Source organism: Bemisia tabaci, chromosome 5 (genome assembly GCF_918797505.1).
Source record: "Bemisia tabaci chromosome 5, PGI_BMITA_v3".
Classification (NCBI taxonomy): domain Eukaryota; kingdom Metazoa; phylum Arthropoda; class Insecta; order Hemiptera; family Aleyrodidae; genus Bemisia; species Bemisia tabaci.
Window position 1 is genome coordinate 34,467,031 of NC_092797.1, and position 22,571 is coordinate 34,489,601.

Sequence of the window (22,571 nt, forward strand, 5' to 3'; positions counted from 1 at the left end):
CAGTTTACATTGCTTCCATATCCAGAAGGCATTAGACTTACACCACGTGCCTCCAGGCTGGAGAAATGGACCTTGGAGGACGAGAGGACGAGCGCTCCTACGCTACACGTCGCAGAACCGAGGCGGGCGGGACGGGGCAACTGCGAGGGAGCCATTTCCCCGGGACCCATCTTTGATTTCAGCTGAAGGCCGGCCGGTCGGCCGCTCGGCGGTCGGGATCGGTCATCGGGATAAGTGGAGCTCGGACGCTGGACGCGGCGGCGACGTCGACGTCCGTCGGAACGGTGTAATTACCGCGTCCCTCCCCGTCCGCGGCGATGATACAACAGCGAGAGAAGGATCGAGAAAGAGCGAGATGCGCGGTCCGCGATACGGGGAAATAGGCAACGAGGAAGAGCCGACGCGGCGGGCGGCGGGGCGGGGAGGCGCGCCGCGCCGGGGCATACGAGTGCAATGACCCGTTTTACGATGAAACAGTAATATAACCTCCCGGCTGAAGTCTTGCATCTCAATATTTTTATGTTTTTTCATCGGTACCGTTAGCCACCGTTTGCAGCGCTGCATCGCCCCCCCCCCCCGCCCCCTCCCGCGCCGCCTGCCGCGTTGCACTCTGCACCTTTCCGCGCGGTGGCTACGACCGCAGCGGCGTCGGGGCGCGCTCCGACGGGGCGCAGGGATCGGAATCCGGGAGGATGACATCGCTCCGCGCCCCTCCCGCCCGCCCGCCGGTCGTTCGCGAGCGCTGCCCTCGTAAAAATTGTGCGGGTTGACCTGCGATAATATGGTTGCGGCACTGAGTGAGGGGCTCTCCTTGCGGCTGAACCGTATTAGGCGAGAGGATTTGATCTGCTCGGATCTACCGGGAACCGAGGTATTCTGGTTTAAATTGTCCTGCAATTTTTGGGTTATGGTAAATTTTGGCATTTTTGGGTGGTGAAAAATTAAATGGGCTGGTACAAATACGGACTTCATAAAAAGGAAAAGGTAATTGAAAGCAGAGAGAAAATTTTACCACGTGAAAACGTACGACTTGCGATTTGCACTCATCAGTAGGTTGTCCTGCTCCCTTCGAATATTTTTGGTACGTCCTTTTTATTGAAATAAATGGCCATATTGATGCAGAAAAATACTTTTTTGCCATGTAATAAAAAAACGTAATGCAAACATTTTGACGTTGCCAAATATCTTTATTCTTGGATAGAAATGTGTGAAAAAAATCTCTGAGAATCGGAAGAGGAATACCGCAACTTTCCCAGGAAATTCGCATTTCAGGAATCAAAGAACATTTAGAGGCTCTTAAGCCGTTCTTCCCAAACATGACAAGGTAGATAAGTGATTTTACAATCAAAGCTCATAACAATGCAAAGGAGAGCGGCAAGGAGGGGGGGGGGCGGCTAAGCGAAGACGCGGCCGGCCCCCGCTGGAGCGAGTTGGAGACGAAGATGATAATGGAGGGCAGGTCATAAGGTAACCGAGGCGACCATGCCCTCATTTCGGCGCGGATTCAGATCACACGCCGCGGCCGGCCGGGGACTTTCACACTCCCATTGGCCAATTTTTCGAGCGCGCCCGACCCGGCTCGTATCAGAAATCTGCGGATCGACTAATTATCCCGGTCCGCCCGTTGCCGAACGGCACCGCAAATCGCCCGCTCCGGCTGTCGTGTGGGCGAGTTCTTGGTGCGATGTGGCGGGCGCCCCGATCGGTCCGTCGCTCGGCCGTCGGATTTCCTTGAAAAATGAACCTTAATCCCTTGGGATTTGCTTTAAATTACGGGGCGATCTGGCAATTTCGTCCCTGTCCCTGCCGGCGCGGCCCGAGCAGAAGGTCTTTACCGACTGTTAATGAGTCGCTCTCGTTGTGTCCACAAGCTCCGTGATTTTTGCAACGGGTGGCGATTACTTCACGTGGTCGTCGGGAACGGCGTCGTGTCTCACGACGCTGCCCCGACCGTTGAACCGGTACGATCCACAGGGCCGCAACAACCTCCCGCGCTGAGGGAAAACGCCGTAAGAAACATTCGGGATTTGCCAAATTCCTCCTGGTAAAATATTCAGTTATGAGGAAAGTTCAGAGAATTTTTCTTTGAAATGTTTAGATAGGTGTGTAGAGGGTAGATAAATCGAGAAAAAGCTATCGGGATCTTCAAACTTTCATAAATCAGAGGCGATTCTTACCCTGACTCATCGTTCCTCCAACTCGCACATGAACATTGGTCTCTCGGGCCGGATGCCACGAGGATGTCCGCCCCAATCTCCCTCCCAGCGGACCGATTATTGAAATTGATAGACAAGGCGATAGACAAAGAAGACATAGGGAGTATGGAGCTATCCTATTGGTTGAAATGGGTGGTTCCTATAGACTAAGGGAGAAAATGATGGAAGAACTACAGGGTATCTCGTGGGTTGCCGTTAGTTAGTCTATTACCTACCTCCTTCGTCCATAGCGGCCACCCGTTTCCACCACTGGATCTCTCCGTATCTCTTTTGACTTCTTTGTCTATAGCTGTGTCTATCAATTTCAATAATCAGCCCGCGGGGGGATTAATCATTGGTTCGAGCAATGCAGATGAGATCAATCCATGAGGTAGCTGATAATCGACCGTCTGTTGGCGGCGTCGCTGAAGATCAGCTGGGAAAGCCCGCTATCCAAGCTGGGAAAACGATGCGATGCGATCGGCTCGTCACCGGCCGCGGCCTCGGCGGAGCCCAAGTTCTGGATCGCGGACGGGACAGCCCGGACGGCGGGCATTCCTGCGTTCCCGCGTCCGTGCCATGCCGTTATTCCCCGAGAGATCCTCGTCGACGATTGCGATAATGATTGTAATGGCCGGGATCGCGGGGATGCCCGCCGTCGATAACCGATCGGCTCCTCTGTTATTTGCCGTTTCCTCCGGGGCATTGTTATCACTCCGCTTATCTGCCCGTGTCGGATCTTCCTTATCGCGTCGACGCACTCCTTCCGACCCACGCCGCGGTTCCCGTGCAGGGAGAGTATAGCCGTGTCTGCATTGCTCTCCTATTGGTTAACCGGTTTTACACCTCTCGTGCGGCTCTAGGGACCAATGTAAACTAACTCGACTTACGGGAATCTGTGACTTTCAGGGAGAAATGAATGATAGCGTCAAAAACACGCTTAGTCTCCATCTATTTTGTATGCATTGGGCCCTATGGGCTCCATAAAAGCTTAAAATTTGCAGACCAATCAAAACGCGACAGTTTTTCTACATTAAAAGGATTATAAGTGGGATGCTCTTCCTATGGCTTTCACCCACGCTCACTGGACCCTTGATATAATTTTCACGCCAAGAATTCGATAGTGCGCTGCCTTTGATTATTGGGGATATGCAGCTATCATTCAAAAGTTATTTGACATTCCCTGGCGGTTTGGTGACTTTCCTGAAAAATTTAAAGCTCTCAGAATTGTGAGCTTTCTGGAGCTTTTATGGGTCGATACTGGGTCTTGGGGACGCCGACGGTACCCCCGGTTGACCTCACACGGCATTGCCCCCGCGCCCAGTCTAATGGAGCCGAGCCGCGATCCATTTTTCGGCCCCGCGAACAATCGCTTAATTAGAAGGTGCAGTTTCTTGAGCAGGTTTCATTGAGGGCGCGAGCCCCCGCAGTGCGTATCGGTTCTTTGATTGCTTGCGTTCGATCGAGGAGGCGCGAATGATTTTCATTGAGTCCCCTCGCTCGACGTCTGTGCTGTTATGTCGTGACAATGACCTCTCGCAGTCATTGAGGAGGCTCGAGGAGCGCGGGAAGAATACTCGCACGCTTGCAGGCTCGCACGTTGCCGTTTCTGGCCCGATTCGCCCTCACTAAAAAAAAAAATCTCGGTGTATTTACTAAGAAAAGGGTAAAATTACCAAGAATTCAGGGTTCTATTTGATCCCAGTTTTTTTTGGGTAAAATTACCAATTAGGGAATTGGTAATTTTACCGAGAAATCTCTGTAAAATTATTGAACTTTCTCGGTAATTTTACTGGACCTTGGTAAAAACGCCAATATTTTTTATCGACTATGGTAGAATTACCGAGATAAAATGGCAAAGTTACCGGGAATTGATTACCAGTAAAAGTGGTATTCTTACCTGGGAAAAACAGTAAAAATACCGGTTTTTAGGTAAGCTTACCAGTCTGTCTAGGTAAAATTACCAATAATTGGTAAAAAAAGTGAGATGGTAAATGTACCAACGGACCTTGGTAAAAACGCCGAGAATTTTTTTTCAATGCTCACAGACCGGGGATATTCGATGATTATTTGTCGTTTTGGCAACGTCGGGGGGAAGTCGAGTGCAGCGGGGGAGCATTCCGCGCCTCGAGGCGGCGTTTCAATGGGGATTCGTAATTAATTAAAAGGACTAATTCCGAGGAAAATAGAGACGGTGGGGATCAAGTAGGACGGGGCATGCAAAACGACGTGACGTGGGGACGTGATGGATGGCAGTGCATATCACTGAAAGCTCTTGAATACGTGGGTAAAATGATTCCTTGACATCGCGCATTTTTATTTAATTACTTGGTGATTTATTCATCATTACAAAATAGCGGTCATTCGGAGAGCTATATGTAGCACGCTTGAAGATTCAGTTCGGAATTCGATCAAAATTAATGAATGAGAAAGAGAGAACTCTCAATTTGTGATGGATAGGTAAATTCTATATTATTTCATTATTTTTTAATCATTTGGAGGAAATTGGTGATATATTTGGTCAAATTAATGAAAATCTTGGTTACGGGCTTAACTTGAATACCCTCAGGCTTGAAATAATACAGAGCATTACTTGTTAACAACTGATAACGAAAAATCCAGCCATCGCGCTGACGGTTGAGCTTCCACAGTTGCAAAAGAGCGAGTGTTCGCACAAAGAACGAATCGAACCAAGATTTTTCATCTGAAAATCAGGTTGTCCGGTTTCCGAGTTTATCAGAGCATTTTATGTTACCCAACGAATCAAGTTACGATTTCGGCAAACAAGGGCTGCCTGAAACTTATTCATGAAATGTCCTCCCTGCATGAAGCTAATAGCTGATTACGAGTTCTTCTTCATGAAAATCAGTTCAAATCTACTCGGGGAACAACAAAAAGAGTAGAAATGAAGTCCATCAGACGCAAAATAGCTGAACAAAGAACAAACGAACGCAGCGCTCGGAGAACAGGTTGCAGAGCGCCGGTCGAGATGAAGACAATACAGAAGCAAAAAAAAGGCACGCTTCGCAGGTAAGGGGTCGCACAGAGGTTCTTAAAATTTATCTTTCCGAATATTATCATATTATACGACGGTCCTTCTGGTAATGTTTCAGACATATTTTTGGAAAAATTCCAGTCGACCTAAAAGCACGGAAATAATGGTTGAGCTTGTCGGGCGACCAAGTTCGAGCTGGAAATCGCGGGGTCCCACTGTGCGGCTCCAGGTGAGTTGGCGAGGCGCTGAGCGAGCGGAGGGGGTACGAGGCAATGGCCTACAGTACCCGGCCATTGACATCGCCGCTCCCCCCTGCTGCCCCCTCGCGAGTGAGCCTCCCCCCCCCTACCCCACCTTCGCGCCGCGTGCAACACAAACAGCAGCCCCCCTCCCACCCACGTTTCACGAGAGGTTTCGCATCGGACTTCCAGCTCCAGATCTTCCTCGGCATACCGTCCGAGGAAAGTCCTCACATATTTGTGCTGGATTGAGGATATTTTCGAAAAAAGAGGCCATATCGCTAAATCGCGTGAAGGAAACATTTATATGAAGTTTCCGTTCAGACTTTCTGACCACTGACCAGACTGGAGTCTAAATTTCGATGTAAATCACTGACAGTGGCCAGAAAGTAATGATGGAAACTTCGAGTGCCTTGGTCTCAAACGTGATTTATCGCTAAGGGCCCTTTCCCCGGATAATTCGTAAGTTTTGAAAATATTAACACCCTCATTCGTTGCTTCAGTTTAAAGCAGATTTCAAAGGTTCAACTCATCTTTTCTAACTTCAGATATGGAAGCGATGGAAATGTTAATTTTTTTAAGCGTCCCTACTTTCCTAAGAAAAAGCAAACTGGCGTCATGAATGGCTCATTGTATTAAAGAAAACATGATGATATCCATACCCTCTTCAGCAATCTCTTATCTTGCGAGAGAAGTTTCAAAGCGTCCTCTAATACCATGTCTCATATCTGGGCGCAAATAATTTTTCAGAGCCGCAAAGACCGTGCAGTTCTCGCTAAAAGTTTTAAGAGGCCAACTGCACGTTGTTCAAAGATGAGAGGAGGGAAACTAGACTCAAAGTACCCCGATTTCCAGTCTCCTTACACTCATCTAACAGCCAAACTTAGGTTTGGTAAATTGTTTCATTTTTTAAACTTGATAAATAATTGATTCTATTTGAAGTTCAATTTAATTCATGACACCGATACTTCTCTTCCGAGTTCCAACAAGTCGCATGGTAACATTCACCAAAGATGAGACCACTTCATGATAAGGAATTCGGCGAAACATTAAATGAGTGCGATATCAGCAAGCTAACCGATTACAGGGTTGCCAGCCAAATTATTTTTTTCCATTCCCTGACTTTTCCCTGACTTTTAAGTATGGATCTGACACAGTCTGTTAAAGTGAAATTGATCCAGTTGATCCCGCAACGCAAGCCCGAGACCGCCCGCGCCTAATTCCACGAAAAATCAGAAAAATCCCTGACCAACACCGAAATTCCCTGACTTTCCTTGACTTTTCCCGGTTGATTTTTTTCCCCTGACTTTTCCCGGTTTTCCCGGTCGCTGGCAACCCTGCAATTATTTAAAAAAATAAAAAATTACCAGTACCGATCCGCTTTTCTATTCTGGGACAGCAACGGTCGAGCCACAAAGACAGGCAAGGAACGACCCGAGCGTGCAAAACGGAATGCATAGATGCACGCGAGGCAGCAAGGAAGCGGCGCGGAGACAGCGCGAGAGGGGGGGGGGGGGGCACCGATGCGGCGAATCGAGGAACGACAAAACGCCGGGTGAAATGCGAAAGGAGGGACGCGACGGAGCGGGAGCGCCGCGACGCCGGGCGCACGGATGACGTGCGGGACGCGGACGGCGAAGAAAGTAGTGAAAGCATTTCTCCGGCGGCGCCCCGCCCCCGAAGAAAGCGGTGCCGTAACGAAGCTGGCGTAACGGAGCGGCGAAGAAAGTATGACGTCACGCCTTTCCTCGCCGTCGCTTTGTTGCGCTGCTTCGCGGTGCGGCCCCGCGGACCGCTGCACGGTTGCGGCAACCGGTTCGGCTCGGCTCCGACGTCGTTACGTCGATCCGCACCCGCACGCAACCGCCGCGCAGCCTTGGCCTCAACCGGTTGCGACTGTCCTCGTCCTGGGTCTCTTTTTCACGTCTGCAAGACATTTTAAGGGATGAAAATCCTCATTTTAAGGGGAAATAGCGAACGAATCGACTAAGATGACTTGCTGGAATGGATATGCGCTTGAAACTTCCCTAGAGAAAAGTCTTTCGGACCTGAAGTCCAGACTCTTACAAAATTTGACGAGAAAAAATCCTCTTGATTGAATCGGATTTTTTCTTGAATCAAAGTAAAATCCGCTTAAATTAAGAGGCTTGGCTCTTCATTCAAGCAAAAATCCGCTTCAATCAAGAGTATTCTTTGGTGTCAAATAATAGAGGAGTCTGGACTTTGGATCCAAAAGACTTTTCTTCCAGCGTTCCATGTAAATCTCAGCGTCGATTAGACGTATTTGAAGTGAAAAGAAATATGAACAAATCAATTAGATCAAAAGGAACCGATTAAAGAAGATTTGCATGCTTCAGAGTTTCTTTTGATTCAATTCTTTTGCACATACTTCCATTTAGCAAAAATACGTCAATAAAAATTTTTGAAATTCTCTGTTCTAGATTTAGCGATTCGAATAGTATATTTGGACTGAATTTCGCAGCACTTTAGGAACTACAATTTCTGGCTCATAGATAAAAACACCTATCTGCATAGGGAAACCAATCGCACGTATATTGTTTCTAAGATAAGCCAGAAACAATAGTTCCTAGTTTCAAAATTCGGTCCATTTCATGAGGTAACTAATGCAGCCAAATCGCCTTCATCTAGAAAAGAAGGCGGTCCCCAAGTAAGAGAGTTCCAGCGTACGGCTTGCGAAGTAAAACAGTTGGTCTTGTTTGTAGCAACTAGACTGCTCCGAGGTACTCGTCTCGTTAAATTCGCTTGTAATTTTGTTTATTGACGTTGGAAGTTGTGCGCGTAGGACGTCACCGAGCAACTTTCCTGCCGTGTCGTTGACTCCAGACGTTGGCAATGAGAACCCGTCGACCAGTCACCTGCTCGAACGGTTGCCAAAATCGGCGAGTTGATCGCGCGTCAGAACCCGCTTCGACGACGATTTACGAGCGACTTTTTCCGACTTTCACGAGTCCCCGCCTCGAAACGAAAGTTACGTCACCATTTCTCCGATTACGCCTTGATGTAAAACGGCTCCCGATAAAAGATGCCGTCGGATATTGTGTTTCTGGCCGGCGCTGGTCGCCATAAAATACGACCAACTCGGGTTTCTAATTTGGTAAAAAGTTGGGCCGTAAAGGCGCGTCATAGCTGGGGTTGTATCTCATCAAATGAAGTATCTCATGATTTAAACTTGGGTGCCAATTTAGCACTTGTTTTAGCTACAGGGAGCTTTCATACTACAGATGTAACGGTGGTTACTTTAGAAAAGAAACTTGCTACTTTTTTTTTACTTATTCCATAGAAAAATAATGAAAAATTGGACGAGATGGAAGTGTTGCAATTCAAACAATTTGACAGTTTTGACGAGGAACACATTGGTAACTCAGTAATAATTATAACGGATATTTTTTCAGTGGAGTCGCAGTTTGAAACAAGCTTTTGGACTTCCGAAAGTAAAGTGAGCGTAAACGTTAAAAAGGATGCGACAGTTTGATCCAAATATTTTACAAGACTATGTATTTCGTTTGCGGCTTTTCTCAATTTTTGAAGTTTTTTAATCGGGAGATTCTTTTCTCTAATAATTTTACAGTTCGTCTTCTTCAGGCTGACCATAATCTGATAAAATAGAGTAGCTAAAAAGGTTCTTCACTTTCCATCGAGCCAATTAGTACTTGTAACTTGGAATTATAAGAGTAATATTAAGTGTTCTTATGAATTTAAAAGAAAAACATGCAATGCTGAAGCTAGTGGCGTTACAATTAGTTTCTATGCAAGTTTCAAATTTTGGAACGAATTAAGACTTTCAAGTCTAAATCTGAGGAATGAAAAAGTCCGTTACAGCAAAAATGGAAACTCACGACTCGCAACATTTAAGAAACTCAATTCGACCTAGACCTTTTCGATAACATTTCCCTTGCTTCATGTATCATTTTTCTGAAAAATTTGTTTCGACCGATTAAAGTTCTGGTGCTCTCTTCGGGATTTTAAAACACCAAAATTCAGCATTGCATGGACTGAGATCGCTAAGTTCGAAATCAAAGTAAAGGGTCTTACCTTGCAGCCCTCGCACGAATGGACGCCATAATGGAACCCTGAGGCTTTGTCACCGCATACTCGACATAAAACAGTTGTGCCATCGAATTCTGGAACAGACCAAAAATATTTCATTAAAATCTGACAGGAAAGCATATTTGCTACACTTGTATGCTGGAAAGAAAAAGTCCTGAAGAAAACACAAATCGTCTTTTACGGCTAGGTGATCTCCTGCTTCTATAAAAGCAGGCATACCTACATGCGAGGATAAAATCCACTCTTAGTGTTCAATAACAGGTTTGTTATGCATGAAAAACAACCACCAATGATAGTTACTTCTGGTACTTAACAGGGCGTATTGACTCCTCATATTGAGGATATTTAAAGGGAAAACAAGCATGAAAAAGTTCGTGTGAATTTCGCAGGGGAAAACCTTCTTCTGGAAAGAAACTTGATTCATCGCGATAATCCACGCATGACTTTAGGAAAGATAGCGCGATGAGATTAGAGAGAATAGATATTTGATTTTAGAAGAGGAAACACACCGATATTGAGGACAGGCTCGTTGGAGGACAGACACCTCGTGTCCATGAGCGAATCGGGGTGGACGGTGGTGTTGGGCTTGCACTCCTCATCGTCGGAATAACTGATGGACACGGGGATTTGCGGGATAACGTGACCTTTGAACCGAACGTTGGGCACCGGGGATTTGCGGACGGGGCACGATTTCATAAGATCCATCGAGGTCGGGATCTCCAGCTCGGGTGGGGACTCCTCGACCTTGATCCTGGCGAAATTGTTATCCACACAGCTAGTGTTGTTATTGAGGGGGCGCGCGATTCGCCCGCACGCACTGCTAACATCACAGTTGTCGCTATCACAGAAATCACTGGGGTTTTTCACGTAGTAAGTACACATAACACCCGGGGGCGACCTTCTCTGGGTCTCCCAGCTTCGATCCCCATTGACGTTGTTGTTCGAGTCACCGGGGTCAAGTTCACGCGGAGGAAGTCCACCGGACTGTTATGCTCCGAGAACAACATTTCGAAACACTATAATCCAACACCGGTAAAACTACCATGTGTAACGACGACACAGAAAAAAACACAATAATCCAAGAGGTTAGGGAAAAAGGCACTGGTAGATCGCACACACAAAACCACGGGGAGCGACGAGCTAACAGTAGACGGAGCGGACGCGTTAACAGTGAAAGTAAACTGCGGAGAGGATCGGACGAGTCGACGACGCGTACTGAGCGGAGAACACTGCCAGTCAGAATTCAAGTTCAAAATAACTACAAGGTTCACGGTCACAAGCGCTCAGCGCCGCTGTACGAATCTCGTCCTCATAGGTTGTAAACTCTGCCGCAACCCCCCCTCGCCGTCCCCCCCCCCCCTCCCATCCCCTTGGCCGCTTCGCGGCACCCGTCCCCCGCCCTCACCCCTACGCTTGCTTTCCGCGCGGCGTTGCCGGCTCGGGGGCGGTTTTCCGCCGGGAAATCCAAAAAGAACGGCGCGAGAGGGAAATTGCGTTCGTGTGAAAGCCGTATCCCGCTGGGAGATTGTTTCAACGCTCTACGAGCGTTGAATTGTTGCTTTTCAATGATATAACGTACTACACCCGATTTAAAACTCTTTGAGATTTTTCGGGATTTTTTTTTCGACGATGGAAATTATTTTTGAGTGAATGTTCTTCCATTTAATTGCTTCATGGTATCTTGATAGGCAAAAAAATTGCTGTTACTGGTTTAGGACTGATTTCAGCTTTCATCCCCACTTTCAATTATAACTACGGTGAAAAAGAAAGCTTTACACGAAACATTTTTTATCCATGTGACTATATGAACTGTAACTGCTGTAATACGTGCGTTTTTGCCTGAATATGAATCGATTTCAAAAATTTGCCCGAATATAGAGGCGTCACTTGGGGAGGGTAGAAAAGGCTGTTGTCTCATTCCCCAAAATTGTAAGTTGGCCTCAATGCAGGTCTATTTCGGCCAGTTTGGCTCAATTTCATGCCACTTTTTTTTAGATTTTCTGAAGTTTTGCCACGTCTTGTCTACACTCGTTGCCCTGCCCCAATGATGTGCCTCAAATATAACCCCCGTTTAGGATAGCATGCGAGGCTAGTTAAGGGTAGAGTCCCTTTATACTGAGAGTCAAGACAACACCCCCTCGTGGAGTCACAAACGGGAAACAGAAATTGAACGTTTTTTATAATCTTTGATCGGCCCATTCTCAAATTCCTTTCTCCGTTCCTTCTCTCATTCCGTTTGTTCCTTGCCGAACCCGTAATTTCCCGGTCCATTCCAGATTATAATCTTTGCAATCGGTGAAAATGTAATCTTTATTCCCGTTTGTGACACTGTGAGGGCCTAAAATACGGAAACCAATCAGAAATGGTTTCACATTGTCTTGACTCTCAGTATTAAGGGACTCTCGTTAAGGGTGACCGAGGCCTCCTCCCTTCTGGAGCCAGAAATTGCGCCTAAAAAGAGGAAAGGGAGGGGGTAAGTAGATTTTCCCGACTCGGCAACCGCGTATCCACGTTGTAAAAATCCACACAATATCAGTTTCCCCGTTGCCCCTCGATCGGCGGCCGGATGGTGGGGCAGAGCCCGCGATCCAGCCGCCCGCGGTGCCGCTGGTCTGCGGGGACCCGCAGGAGGCGGCGGGGCTCGCTCGACCGAGAAAAAGCCTCGATTTTCTCATGAAAACTAAAAACACCCATGCGGCTGGAAGGCGAGGGCCTCCCATTGGCCGCGGCTGGGGAGCCCTCGGTCTCCCCGCCCCCGCCGAAGCTGAGTCGCGCGGATAAACAAGCTCCGTGCCCCGGTCGAGTGCAATAACCTTGACTGACTGGAGTCGAACCAAGGACATTCACACTCCCGGGTTCCCCACCCTTCGGCGACCTATCTCGCGCTTTGTGCTTCGTTCGCGCCCTGCCCCCGGCCCCCCGGTCCGGTGTTCGTTGACTTCGAAAAATGGGTGGGGCGACTCCGCGACTCCTCGGCTCGATTTAGAATAATGATGCCCCGATTGTTATTACGCAAGCCGTCCGCGCCTCCGTCCGAAAGAAATCGAAATCCATACTTAGGACCGGCTCGGCCGCTGCCAAAATATCCTAGACCCACCTTCCTCTCCTTCCGTAAAGTACCTCCATAGCGAGAGTGCGAGCACTGGAGAAACCACTTCTGATTGGCTCGGCCACCCCCCCCCCCTTAAAAGAAAAAAAATGACCGACGTTGCATGCAATGCCAGGAAATGAGCTTTCGTTTGTGTGTATCACTGTTAATTTCAAGTACACGGGACGAAACCAATATTAAGTTTAAGAATAAGATTCGAACAGACGGATTCAAACAATTCGGACTCATGACGTCGTTCCTCTGGTGTAAGGGCGTATCTCAGTTTCCACGTTGGTCCTACTTCACAGATGAATCCATGCTTTCCAGGGCTCTTGTGGAAATCAAAATGCGCCCTTACGTCAGAGGAGCGATGTTGAGCTATTTGCTATTTGTTTGACAAACGAGATCCTATTGGACAAAATTATTGTGCAAGTCGTTCGATAAAACAAACAGCATTGACGAAGACAGGGCTGGGAATCTACTACGAAATGTTGAGCCCCCGAAATTAACTTCTATGCATTAATTTTTTTCATTCAGATTTTGAAAATGGATCCAATTGATAAACGGTTCTATAGATTTACTGTCTCGGCCTCAACCGCTTCGATCCAGAACAATGACGATGTTAATACTGTACTATTAATACTATAAACAAAGCAACACAAATTCGGTCGTTCACTTGAAGAGAGATAAGGAAGGTAAACATGCGGTTATCAGACGTCACGTGCTCCACGGAGCTCGAAGCTTTTTTGGGTTCACGATCCGATCAAACTAAATAGAGGGTAAAATAAATGAATTCATATTAAGTATGCCTGGAGATAAGTATACCAAGGATCCATGCATAAAAATCAATGCTTCATTCGGGACAGTGGAAGGGAGGAGGTCTTGAGAAGGAATGATGGGAGCCGTTTTTAAGCCTTCTTGAAGCTTCCCTGACAAAATGAAGATAAGAGCCAATTTGATCAAAACTGGATTTTAAAAAAAATTGATTGAGAAAAAAAAGACATAAGTTTATGGAGAGGGGCTGCGGAAGATCCTCAATCCCTTAATGAAGATCTACCTGGTTGAAGCTCAAAAATAGGTCCCCTATCAATCCGCGGGGAGGGGCAGCTCAGTGGCATGGCGTGCTTTGCGATATATCGATTGTTATGCCTTTTAAACACATGGAAAAGGATCGATAAACAGGGTGTTCGCAGCAGCGAACAATCGAACATCTTAATAATCGATTCTTTACCGTGCGTTTAAATGGCATAACAATCAATATATCGCAATTCACGCCACGCCACTGGGACAGCCATCCGACCGAAAGCTCGCCGTCTGGACGAAACCCAAAAATTCGATTTTCGGAACTAAGTTATGAGACCAGTGAGTCAGAGCTCGACCGAGTGGTGGTTTGATCTGGGTGGTGGTGGTGGGTCGGCGGGCGTTACAGGTGGTGAGCGGGGGCGGGGGGTGGGGGAAATGTGGATTCCGTGCAATTTAAGCCGGGGGGGGGGGGGTCGATGGGGGGCAGGAAGGGGGCACGCGGGCAGGACGCAGACGGGGTCAACGGGAGGCGTTGAACCACACAACCAGAATCAATGTGCGAGGCTTTTAGGTCACTCACCTACAATTCTTCATAGCTCACTCGCTCACTCGCTCGGATTCGCGGATGAGCGCTTATCGCCATCTCTCTCTCTCTCTCCCTCGTCCGCGGCAGGCGTGCGCCATACCTCCTCCCGATGCTATTTATTCCCTACTCCCATTCTAATTTTCCATCGCGTCCATTCTGATTCTCGGTCTCGGGGTCTGACCGCGGCGTCGCCCTCCCCCTCTCCCCGCCCACGGCACCACATCCACCGCGGAAGACGGGGGAGATGGGACCCGAAAGCTCTGAGCCCCTGGAATGCTTCCTGGGTCACGAGATTTCGATAGGAGCACGATTGCGTCATCCGCTTGCGGTCATCAATGGGTCATTAGCGCGCGTCGCAGAAAGCGTGTTTCGAGGATGAAAACTAAAATTGATGGAGTTTATGTCACTGCGTCATAAGATATCGAGGTGTGCTCGGAGGGAAAATCTGGATGGCGTCATTCACAGCATTGCCTGCCTTAAAATCCTGGAATTGCATTTTCCGGGAGATTCAATGTGCATCAGAGAAAAAACGGAATGACAAAGGGAATGGGTTGATGCAGTGACGATTTTCGAAAGTTGGCAACACTGTTTTTTCTCCATTTAAATGTATGTAGAACAATCGATTCTTGACGAGGAAGCTTGTCTCACCTGAGATCGATACTTATAATGGCTTTAAATGGGGGAAAAACAGTGTTGCCAACATTTGGGGATTGCGACAGAGTTGATGAAACATTGCGAAAAAAAAAACCCTGCGAACTACGCTACCTTCACGCCGAGTTGTGACTCGATGGCCCATCGTGTCTTAACTCTTCCTCTAGAGGAACTCCAGCCTTTTCACCGGAGTCTCATCAATGATTCGTGTGGATGGACCAGAAACTAAAGTAAAGCCCTCGAAAAGCACCCAGGCTCACTCAATTACATCCTAAAACGTACCGTCGTTAGACAGCCGATGGACAATCTCTTCAGCGCGAGACGGCCAAAAATCTCGCTCGGTTCCATCCTTGTTCCGAGCACCATTTTATTTTCGTTGGCCGCCATGCGCACGGAGCTGAAACCGTCGGCTCTCGGGTCGGGTTATGCAATGGAAGCGGCAGTTTACCCGAGTGAGCGGGGAGGGGGGGGGGGGAGAAAGATGGCGGAGGAAAACGCCGAGCGACAGGTAGTGGGGAGAATGACCGTAGTCGCGGTTCGCGAGCTCCAACAGTCACCTTGAAAACGGAGCACCAGCCACCAGAGCCGCTCTCAATTACTCCACATCGACGTCGAAACCGACTCGTTAATGGAGGGCTCTCGGGGGGCCGGGGGGGGGGGGGGCACCGGGAGGGAGGGGAGATCCTTTCAGGTCGATCTCCGGACGAAGGAAAGTCGGAAACGGCGCCGACGTTTTATGACGCCGTCCGCGCGGCAGAAAGACGTGAACTCCGATGGGAACCCGGGGGCGGATGGGCGGTTTAGGCCGCGGCGAGGTAGACGGTTTCGGCGGTGACGTCGCGGTTTCTGAGAACCAATAAAACTTCGCCTTCGCCGGGCGCGGATCGAGATGGACCAATTACGCGCCGGGACCGTTGGTTCTGTGAATGTGACGATGCGTTAACTTTTCCGGCGCCCATGAAAGTTGTTTATGTCGCCGATGAGCGACGGCTGCCCCTTCAGGGTGTCAAGACTGACGGTATTTTTATCATTGAGGAGCTGTTCTTTGAAAATTGGATGCTTTTGCTCTGGACACGGCGTTCATACAGAATGGGTCTCCACACAAAGTGTGAATAATAGCATAATGCATTACATAATTATTCTTTAAAATTTTACGTAAAAAGCGTTTCATGCGTCGAAAGATTTTAAAGTAGACTCGAAAACAAAATATTAAGGTTTTCAAGTAATACTAGTAAAATAGTATTGTATCGATCCATCACAATGGATTGAAATGGTTAAAATCACGTTGAAAAGTTGACTTCGAAGCTTGCCTAGATGTAAATCGTTACCTAAGTAAAAATATTAAAGTAAAGTCATGTGATTTATTGTTTTAATTCATACCCCTTCTTGACGTCTACTATTTTGAAACACGAATTCGAGTTCGTAAGTCACTGTATTATTAGAGAGAGTGTATGATCGGCATGAGCACAGCCAGGGAAAAATAAGTTGTCAGTTTCTGGGTTATAGTTAAGGCCACAAAAGAGGAGCGCAAAATGATATCATTATAAGACAGGAAGGGGCAATATAGGCCTAACATCGGACCTTGAAATTGCCTGCCCATTTGGGTACCCAAAGGTTCAAGTCAAGGACGAAAACTCGTGGTCAAAGGCTGCCGCTGACTGTTGTTTTTCAAAAAACGAGGCACGAAACACAACGAGAGAACGGGAGAGTTGCATCGATCTAGGTCAGCGCTAGGTCCCTTAAAAAAGACACGATCGTTTTATTGGCCGGTCAACCCCGAATATCACACGCACCGACTCGCTTTTCTAAAAAAGATATTTACAACCCCGGAGAGGTGTATGAATTATTGGAGACGCGCAGACAGACAGGCAAGCGAAAAAGGGCAGAAAGGGACCAGCGAGGGCGAGGGGCCTAGGAACAAATATTTATTAAAAACCTTGAAAAGAAGAAAGGGAAAGTAAAAAAGAAGGGAGGGTGGTGGTGACTTGTGTTGGCCTCAAGGTTGCCAGCATAATGTTACACTGGCTGTTCCTTTCACGGCCTGGCCTTTTCTTTCAGCGCGCCCTATTTAACGCTCCTCATAAACCCCAACCTTTTTCCGCTCTTTGGTCTAGACGCGCCCTCTTACTTTCGTTTGACCATCGCAACCTTTTTCGTCCCCTCCGCCGCGCGCCGCCCCCATTTTCATTACCTCTCGCCCTCACTTTTCCTTTCACTTTTCGACGGGCAGAACCGATGGATACCGACAAGGCCCTTTTTTATTTCGGGCTCGCCTCGCTGGAAAGTGGAACGAAACGGGGTCTTTGTCCGCGGTCAGGTCGGAGCAACAGAGCGGCCTTTGAGGCCAGCACTGCGTTGTCAGAGGGCTTTCTTCATCCCTCTGCCTCGGTGAAAAACCCCGCGTTTTAGGTCACCACTTGGAGACGTTTCGAGGGCACGGACTCTATCAATCTTCTGCGCCTTTGACAGGAGTGGTAAAATAGACATGTTTTCGCAAACAGATCATACCCGACGCTTTTCTTTCTCTTTCGCTCTGTTTGACTCGTGCCGCTAGCCCTATATTTTGCAACGGAGCGGATCTGTGTTAGAGCGTGGCCGTTTAAATCGATGCTCAAACGAGACAAATCAAATTTCTGATGAGCCCCAAGCTCCTCAGTAATGCTCCTGCGCCAAGGCTCATGGGAGAAGCGACATGTTTCCTTTCTGCACAGATTGTCTCGTTTAAAAGGCCTTTTCGGGTCGCTAATGATTGACAATCAATGCGACGTACGGTTCCACAACCGGTATTGGATCTTTGCGACTTAATGACGTAAAATTGGCCGAAATATCTTAGACAAAAAGACACGTCTAGCCAAAAGTGAGAGCTACAACAGTTTTGAGGACATCCTTATCGTTGACAAGATAATCAAAAGCAATTTGCACTACATTTTGTAACTTGGATCTACAACTTCTGGCCCAATTTAAAGACGACGAAAATGCCGGTTAGTTCCCCTCAGTAGGTAAGAGTTTTCTTGGATGAGCCAAAAATAGTAGTTCCTTGTTGCAAAATGAAGTCTATTTCTGAGTCGAAACACCGAAAGACACGGAAAAATCGTGTTAGTATCAGATCCTACGGATCATTTGAATGTATTTGTAATTACAAATAAAATGATTTACTACAAATAAAGTAAATAAAAAAGAGCTATGAGTTATGAGGCACAAAAATACTATGTACATATTCATTTTTTATTGAACTCGATCAGATCCAATAGTAGAAATACGGCTGTACGGCGTTGAAACATATTTTTAAGAATTTTAGACAACTTATTACATGGAAGTCGTGGTCGATGAGCAGGGCAGGAGAAATCTCAATACCCTCCAAGATTAAAGAGATCGAATACTTCAGAATTCTCAGTCCTCGTTACAGAGAGTCTTTCAATGAGAAGTCGATAAAATGTGCATAGAGGACTGCAGTGTTGCACAAATCACCGGCCATTCATGGGTTTAACATGAACTTTTCCGATAACTCATCGAACGCTGAGACCTGGCGCGCGTGTGATATGCCATCATGTCAAGCGCAGTCCAGGGCTCAAGCTCAGGGTTCAAAGCACTGGTATCACCCCCCCCCCCCTTCGAGAGCCCCCCTCAGCAGGGGAATTCTCTTGGCCCCCATCTGCCGACGCGGGGCACACATGCTTGCACATTATGATAGCCTCGGCCGTATGGCAATTCACGAGAAAACTCCGCAGAACTTGGCACGAGTTTGTATTCAAATTCAAATCCGAGGCCTAAAGAATTTCAAATTATAATTTCCATGTCCGTCATTTGCTTGCAACACGACCGGCGATCAATTCGAAATTCATCAGATCTTGTCAAGAGTCAACTCATCGATATCTGAGCATTTTGTACGCGACCATTAGTTGAAATTATGCACGTAGTCTTCGGTCGAAATTATGTATGCAACTATCGATAGATATAGATTATGCACGCGGCAATTCATCATAATTCGATGGGGAGGGGGCGGGGTAAAAATTAGAAAATCCTAATTTCTCTTGCTGTCAGGATAATAAACCGTGTACGAGAGGGGGGGGAGAGGCAGGGCAATGTTTGAAACACTGGAAACAAGTTTCTTGGATCAAGAGTCCAGACTCTTGAAAAATTTGACAAGAAAAAGTACTCTTCATTCAATTGGATTTTAGCTTGAAGCAAAAGAGTGTCCGCTTAAATTCAGAGCCTTGACTCTAGATTTATGTAAAACTCGAATTGAATCGAGAGCATTTTTTCTTGAAAATTTTTTTAAGAATCTGGACTCTGGATCGAAGAAACTTTTTTTCGGTGAATTTAATAAAAATGTTCTTTGCTTAAAACATGAAGCTTCATTGATGCTCAGTTCTTTATGGATAAACTTGATTCATTTTCTTTCATCCTTCATTGAAAACATTACATTTGGTGTTTATGGACACAGTAAAGGGTCCATAGAAGGGACGCAGTCTTTTAGTGGCCCGGTGTAAATTTTTTTCTTAAATCGCAAATTTTCCAGATAGACCCGTTTGAGTCATTACTCAGAGCAGACAAAGGTGCGACAAGGCCGTGACTCGTATCGGTTATGCAAGCCTTCACCTCACAGATATTTTTCTCTCTAGTTACGCGACCACTACATAGCCAGACAAAGCCAGATTCTACTGAAAATTTAAAAAAAGGCCGTCCGAAATGCTAGGCCTAATTAGCATTAATGTAACGCAGTAACGCTGCAACACCGGCGTTTTTTCGCCCGTTTTCCTGCGACGGCATCGGAACACCCACGGCGGGCTCTTTGTCGAACGTCGAGGGACCCCAGACAACGTTTTATTTCGAGCGGGCAAAGTAAGACAACCTTGAACCGGGCGAAAAACTCAGGAACGGGGGAAAAGAGGCGAAACTATGTGGCATTGAACGAGCCGAACTGCTCCCGGTTCGATCGAGAATAGAATGGGGAGAGAGGAGCGAGCGAGCGAGAAAAACCTACGCGGAATCGTCATAAAAAAAGCGAGTCGCGGCGACGCACAGTGGATCGAGTCAATTTATGACTAAAACTGCAAATTTTGATGTTTTTTTAGTCATATTTCAAATTTTGAGGGGCGCTTCTGGAAGAAAATTTTGAACCTTTTTTAGTACCTCAAGGTTTTGTATAAACGGAGTTATAAGCGTTTAAAGTTTCCAAATTTTGTCCGACCTCTCCTATTGACTCGATCCACTGTGCGGCTCGGCGCGTGGATTCGCGAATCGCGAGACCTTGATGCCGGAGAAGTTGGGTAGGAGAGCAGGCAGTCGCGAAATGGGGGCATTGACTTTTGCTTATTGCGCGGGAATCGAGTGTCGCGAAAACAAAATCCATATAATCTCCGGGCGTAGCGGAGGGGGGGCGGGGGGCTCTCGTCGGGTTCGATAAGACGGGGAGGGAAGCCCCCGCCCCCGGGGGCGAATCCAGACGAGTCTTTCCGATAATCCACGATGAGATCCATTCGAATTCGAATCTAATTCAATTATCGGCGGGGGGATAAATAATGGGATATCCGAGTGGTTGACGGAATAAATTGTTCGATCGGGTTAAATTTAGAAGAGGTCTTGATTTGTATATATGGTGGATTATGAGGGGGGCATAGGCTGTAAGTTGTAAGGTTATGTGGCCTAGACTGCAGAAACGCATCTTAATGATTTGCTGCGTGGGCTAAATGCATTTAAGAAAAAAAGTACTGAAACCAAGAATCCAACCGAAATGATGGATTGACCTGAGAGAGAAGAAGTTTTGATCTTGCGATCGTAATAGTTGCCTGCAGAGGGTCGATTATTGGATCGATATCGAATAAACTTGATCGATAAATCCCTATACGGGTAATGTTTTTAGTTACTAACTGAAGAGGAAAATGGAGGCAAAACCGCCAATGAACTCGAAAAAGACGCCTTTTAATTTTTCTAGGCAAAAAGATCCCTAGTTGGAAAATAATGGTGATATCTTTCAGAACAATGAGTACTCATCATTCACTTCTCAAATACTATTTTAGAAAGCATTCTGCTATCGGGTAGCATATGAAGAAAATAAATGAGACCACAAGATATTAACTAATTAAATGCTATTCAGTCTGATTTAACTCAGAAGTTTCAACATTTCAATGGTAGAACCAAATCATCAGCAAGGCAATGTCGGTAATTTCTCTATCATAAATGATAAAGAAAGATCAAAATAATGAAAACAAATCCAATTGTCGGTGTGTAGAGAGAAAAGAGGCAAGACGAGACACCGAGACGAGTGAACCAAAACTAATTCCAGTAATTCTGTAATTAGATCATGTAAAATTTCAATCCACTTTTCAAATGCATTCTCTGACACGGCCGTCAATTAGACGACATTTTCCGACAAGTAAACAATTTTACGGCAAAACTTAATCTCGGCGCAGGGCGCGAAACTCGGGGGGCACGAGACACGAGGACAAAGCGGCACGGGAGGGGGAGAAGGGGGGCAGGGTGGGGGCGCTGAGCGGTTTATGAACCCAACCAACACCGGCTAATTTTAGAATGGCTGGAAAACTGTTTCAGCGGAGCAGTCGGGAGTCGGGCGACTTAAGGGGCGGAGAACCGCCCCCTCCCCGCCGTCGGGCTTGTGCCCGAGGTTGACGAACGCCAAGAATTTCAGTGATTCATTTTTATTCATTTATTTACTTATTCGAGACTCGGAGAGACAAAGGGGGAAAACGCTCCGGCCTGAATTTTTTGCGTCCGCTTCCTACGAGACCCAACTGGACGGAGAAGGAAAAAAAGAAAAAAAAAGGTGATCGGCCAGCGGAGGTTTGATCGCTGACCGAATCGTGGCATGATCAATGATTAAGAACGGCGCGTTCCGATGAAATTATACAGGGCGTGTTCCGAGAGCCCGACCAACAAAACATAAAAGGAGAAAAAAGGGTTTTAAATCAAGTTGTTTTGAATAGAGGGTGACAAGGCTGAGCGATTCGATTGAGGAGGTCATCGGCTTCTCCGAGATCGAAAGGGTCCCGGGGGATGAGAAGAATGGGGCAGTTACGCAGAAAGTGAAGGCGGAATTCTTTCGGGGCTGAATTACGCGCTAATGATCCAACTCGCACCATTTACATCGACCGATTCATTAGGAACACCCTTCTTCGACGCAACCTAACGTCATTTGCCTTGTAAAGGTAGCCAGGACAACCTTGACCACTGGAGGGTGTCTATGCGACCGTGGCCAACGCTTTACACCCTTTTTTCTATCCTTTTTTTGTTTACGCTGGTTTTGTTTACACAAATACATGGAAAACAGGCCTTCCACGCGTTGTCCACTATGGCCAGAATCAACTTCCTCGAGGTGTTAGAACAAAAGGAGTGTGGGGGTACGATCCCTATTAAATCTTCCCCTTTTGAATGATTTAACAAACGGAGGACTTCCGATAGCCACCGATGTGACTGGACTAGGGAAATGTCACCCCTTTTTTTAAATTGGAATTAAAGAAAAAAAATGTAAACTACTGGTTCGCTGGTTTTACAGTTACACTGAACGGACGTGAATGCTTGTAAGCAAAACAAAAAAAGAACAGCAAAAGAAAGAGTCTGATCGATTCCAAAAAAAAAACACTACATGGAGTGTAAAACTTCATGAAAGAATCCGTTCATTCTCAATTAAGAGAATTGATTGGGGCAAGACGGGTGACAATGTGTAAATAATTGTTTACAAGAAAGTTAGAATGTAAAACTCTACCTT

General features: G+C 46.8%; 1 protein-coding gene across 3 annotated transcripts in view; it reads right to left on the reverse strand.

Moving 5' to 3' along the window:
• Eip75B (Ecdysone-induced protein 75B) overlaps nucleotides 1–22,571 on the reverse strand; it is a 222,090-nt gene that overhangs the window by 39,800 nt on the left and 159,719 nt on the right. For 2 of the 3 annotated variants that reach the window (XM_019052057.2, XM_019052058.2), the window contains exon 2: nucleotides 9,483–9,571. In XM_019052057.2, the coding sequence (XP_018907602.1) occupies nucleotides 9,483–9,571 (89 nt within the window). Of the gene's footprint in view, nucleotides 1–9,482; nucleotides 9,572–10,006; nucleotides 10,683–22,571 lie in introns of those variants that run through there. The other variant, XM_019052056.2, reaches the window with a different exon arrangement.